Source organism: Sinocyclocheilus anshuiensis, unplaced genomic scaffold (assembly GCF_001515605.1).
Source record: "Sinocyclocheilus anshuiensis isolate Anshui unplaced genomic scaffold, SAMN03320099.WGS_v1.1 scaffold1762, whole genome shotgun sequence".
Lineage (NCBI taxonomy): Eukaryota > Metazoa > Chordata > Actinopteri > Cypriniformes > Cyprinidae > Sinocyclocheilus > Sinocyclocheilus anshuiensis.
In genome coordinates this window covers 270,499-273,901 of record NW_015547656.1, presented here as the reverse complement: position 1 = coordinate 273,901, position 3,403 = coordinate 270,499, and the positions used below count along the sequence as shown (strand labels likewise).

Here is a 3,403-nt window from a genome sequence, read left to right as displayed (position 1 = left end):
CACACACACAGACACACACACACACACAGACACACACAAACGCACACACACACGCACACAGACACACACACACACTCACACTCACACACACAGCACGCTGCTGCTGTTTGTCCTCTCGCTGTGCAAAACAAGCTGATCGCTTCCAGGAACGACCTGCTGAACGACACACACACATTATTATTATTAATATTATCATAGCTGGTAGAAATGCTTTCGGCGTGAGTATTCATGGAAACCAGACCCGCTGCATGCTTGCTTTCTTTCCCTCTGCTCTCGTTCTCGCCGACCTTTGACCTGTAGATGCTCTTTTCATTATGCAACGCGCTTCTGTAACTCGCTGAACATTCATTATTCCTGCACACACAGGTGTGAATCCTGGTGTAATCCACACCATTAGTGACAGATGGATGGGTTCAAGCAACAGTTCAGCCAAAAAATAAAATCTGCTGAAAATTGCATCCATTGATGAGACACTGATGCAGTGCTACATTTCTCCAAACCTGATGAAGAAACAAACTCATCCTAATCTTTGAGGATCAGATAGAGTAGGAACAGATTTCAGCTGATGTTTTGCTGTGGATAAAAGCAACTGATTGCATAAATGCAAGTGATTTATGTAAATATGTTCCGGCTCTCGTGGTTGCTGTGGATTCATCGCATGCGAGGTGTTTCTGCAGATCAGGTGACGCTCCTCTCGCTCTGTCCGTGTTTCAGTGATGGATCCCATGGCCGTGAGCACGTCTGCGACGGGTCAGGATGAGTTTGACCGCAACGCGCCGCGGATCTGTGGAGTGTGTGGAGACAAGGCCACCGGCTTCCACTTCAACGCCATGACCTGCGAGGGCTGCAAGGGCTTCTTCAGGTGAACCTTTCTAATGTTACACAGGACTTCTGTCTCAAAGAAATGCTGTTCTGTTGAACTTTCTATTCATCTGTGAATCCTGAAAACAGCTGTTTTACATTATAATAATATTTCACAATATTACTGTTTTTACTGTATTATTTATGAAATAAATGCAGCCTTGCTGAGCAGAAGAGACTTCAAAAACTTCATGTTTGGACAGCATTAAAAAATGTAATTATTCCAAACTTTGACTAGTAGTGTAGAATATTTCAGGTTAAATTTATTCATATGACTAGTGTACAGTAATAATAATAATAATAATAATACGATTAAAAATATTACTAGTGTACAGTAGTAATAATAATAATAATAATAATACGTTTAAAATATTAAGAGTGTACAGTAATAATAATAATAATAATACAACTATTAAAAATATTACTAGTGTACAGTAATAATAATAATAATATAATAATAATAATAATAAAACGATTAAAAATATTACTAGTGTACAGTAGTAATAATAATAATAATAATAATAATAATACGATTAAAATATTAAGAGTGTACAGTAATAATAATAATAATAATAACGCGATTACAAATATTACGAGTGTACAGTAATAATAATAATAATAAATAATAATAATAATAATAATAATAATAATAAAACGATAAAAAATATTACTAGTGTACAGTAATAATAATAATAAAACTTTATTTTTTGAAGGAATATTACACCATTTTTCTTCCCTGTTTTTATTTTAACAGTAAACCTCTTTTGTTCGGCACTTTGTTTACCAGCAAACTTTTATTTGTTTATTGTTCATGTTTTATTGTTAATTTTGATTATAAATTTGTGCTAAATGGTAAATCCATAAAGAGACAATACAGAAATGTCATGTTTGGACAGGGTTACAACATTTTTTGAATTATTCCAAACCTTTGATCAGTAGTGTAAAATATTTCAGGGTTAAATTTATTATTATTATTATTATTAAATTATTATTGTAATTTATTATTAAGCTCTATCACTGATGCTGAATTGTTTTCTACAATTTCTAAAAATTGAAATTATTTCAAACTTTTGACCAGAAGTATAAAATATTTTAGGGTTAAATTTATTATTATTATTATTAATGTTATTAAAAATATTGTTTTAATTTATTATTAAGCTCTATCATTAATGCTGAATTTTTTTTCTAAAAATTTAAATTATTTTAGACTTTTGTCCAGAAGTATAAAATATTCCAAAGGTTAAGTTAATTATTACTACTACTACTACTACTACTATTATTATTATTATTAATGTTATTAAAATATTGTTTTAATTTATCATTAAGCTCTATTACTGATGCTGAATTGTTTTCTACAATTTCTAAAAATGGAAATTATTTCAAACTTTTGTCCAGAAGTATAAAATATTCCAAAGGTTAAGTTAATTATTACTACTACTACTACTACTACTATTATTATTATTATTAATGTTATTAAAATATTGTATTTCAAACTTTTGACTAGAATTATAAAATATTCCAAAGGTTAAGTTTATTATTACTGTTATTATTATTATTATTATTATTATTATTATTATTATTATTATTATTAAGGTCTATCAGCGATGCTGTTTTTTCTGAAAGCATGGAACACATGGCAGACTGTGTGCTGTAGTCCTGCTTTCAGTGAGGACAGAAAAGGGTTGTGTTTGTTCCCGGTGTTATTTTCATCCGTTAAATCCGCCCAAAGGTCAGTCTCTCGTGTGTGTCTTCAGAGCAGAGAACCGCCGCTGTCTGCAGCTCGCTCCACGCTGGCTTTTATTACCCTGCTGAAAAACAGCAGCTTGTGTAACTCATCTGCAGTGACTAAGACTGGAAGAGAGCGGCGCGCCCCGATAGAGTGACGTCGCTGAAATACAATAACATCTGAATGCGGGATGGTTGTTCTCGCAGTTTCTCGCTGTTGTTCTCACTGATACCGTACCTTTAAGAGTCCTGTCTGTCCTGTCTGTCCATCTTTATGGCGTGAATGTCGTTGAAATGTAAATGTGGGCGTCATATGTAGGGCTCTGTGATTTATGGGATGTGGAAAACACAGGAGGAATCCGGTCATAAAAATGAAAGTGAAATAAATCAGAAGAATAAATCATCTGAGAAAACTATCACTACATCCCGCCACAATAAACGTTTGGTTTAACGTGTAGCAGTTACGACAGAAATATATTACTATTGTACAGCAGCATGTAGTGTAATAATATTAATAAAACATTATTAAATTTAATTATTAAAACTTTATTTTTTAAGGAATGTCACTTTTTTCTTCTTCAAGTCTGACGGTAAACCTCTGTTGTGCAGCACTTTGTTTGCCAAGAAATAAACAGAATTGTTACATTTTGATTTGATGAAAATTATTAAAATTACTCTTTAAACTCTAATGTTTAATGTGAGTTTTGTCTGCTCGGATGGGTTTGTTGGCTTGTGTGTGTGTTTTTTTCACACACACACACACACACACACACACACACACACACACACACACTTACACACGAACACTCACACGCAC

At 32.9% G+C, this 3,403-nt stretch overlaps 1 protein-coding gene across 4 annotated transcripts in view; it reads left to right on the top strand.

The window, feature by feature from the left end:
* vdra (vitamin D receptor a) overlaps nucleotides 1–3,403 on the top strand; it is a 59,449-nt gene that overhangs the window by 31,280 nt on the left and 24,766 nt on the right. For all 4 annotated transcript variants that reach the window (XM_016504407.1, XM_016504408.1, XM_016504406.1 and 1 more), the window contains one exon: nucleotides 715–862. In XM_016504407.1, coding sequence (XP_016359893.1) covers nucleotides 715–862 — 148 coding nt within the window. The remainder of the gene's footprint in view (nucleotides 1–714; nucleotides 863–3,403) is intronic.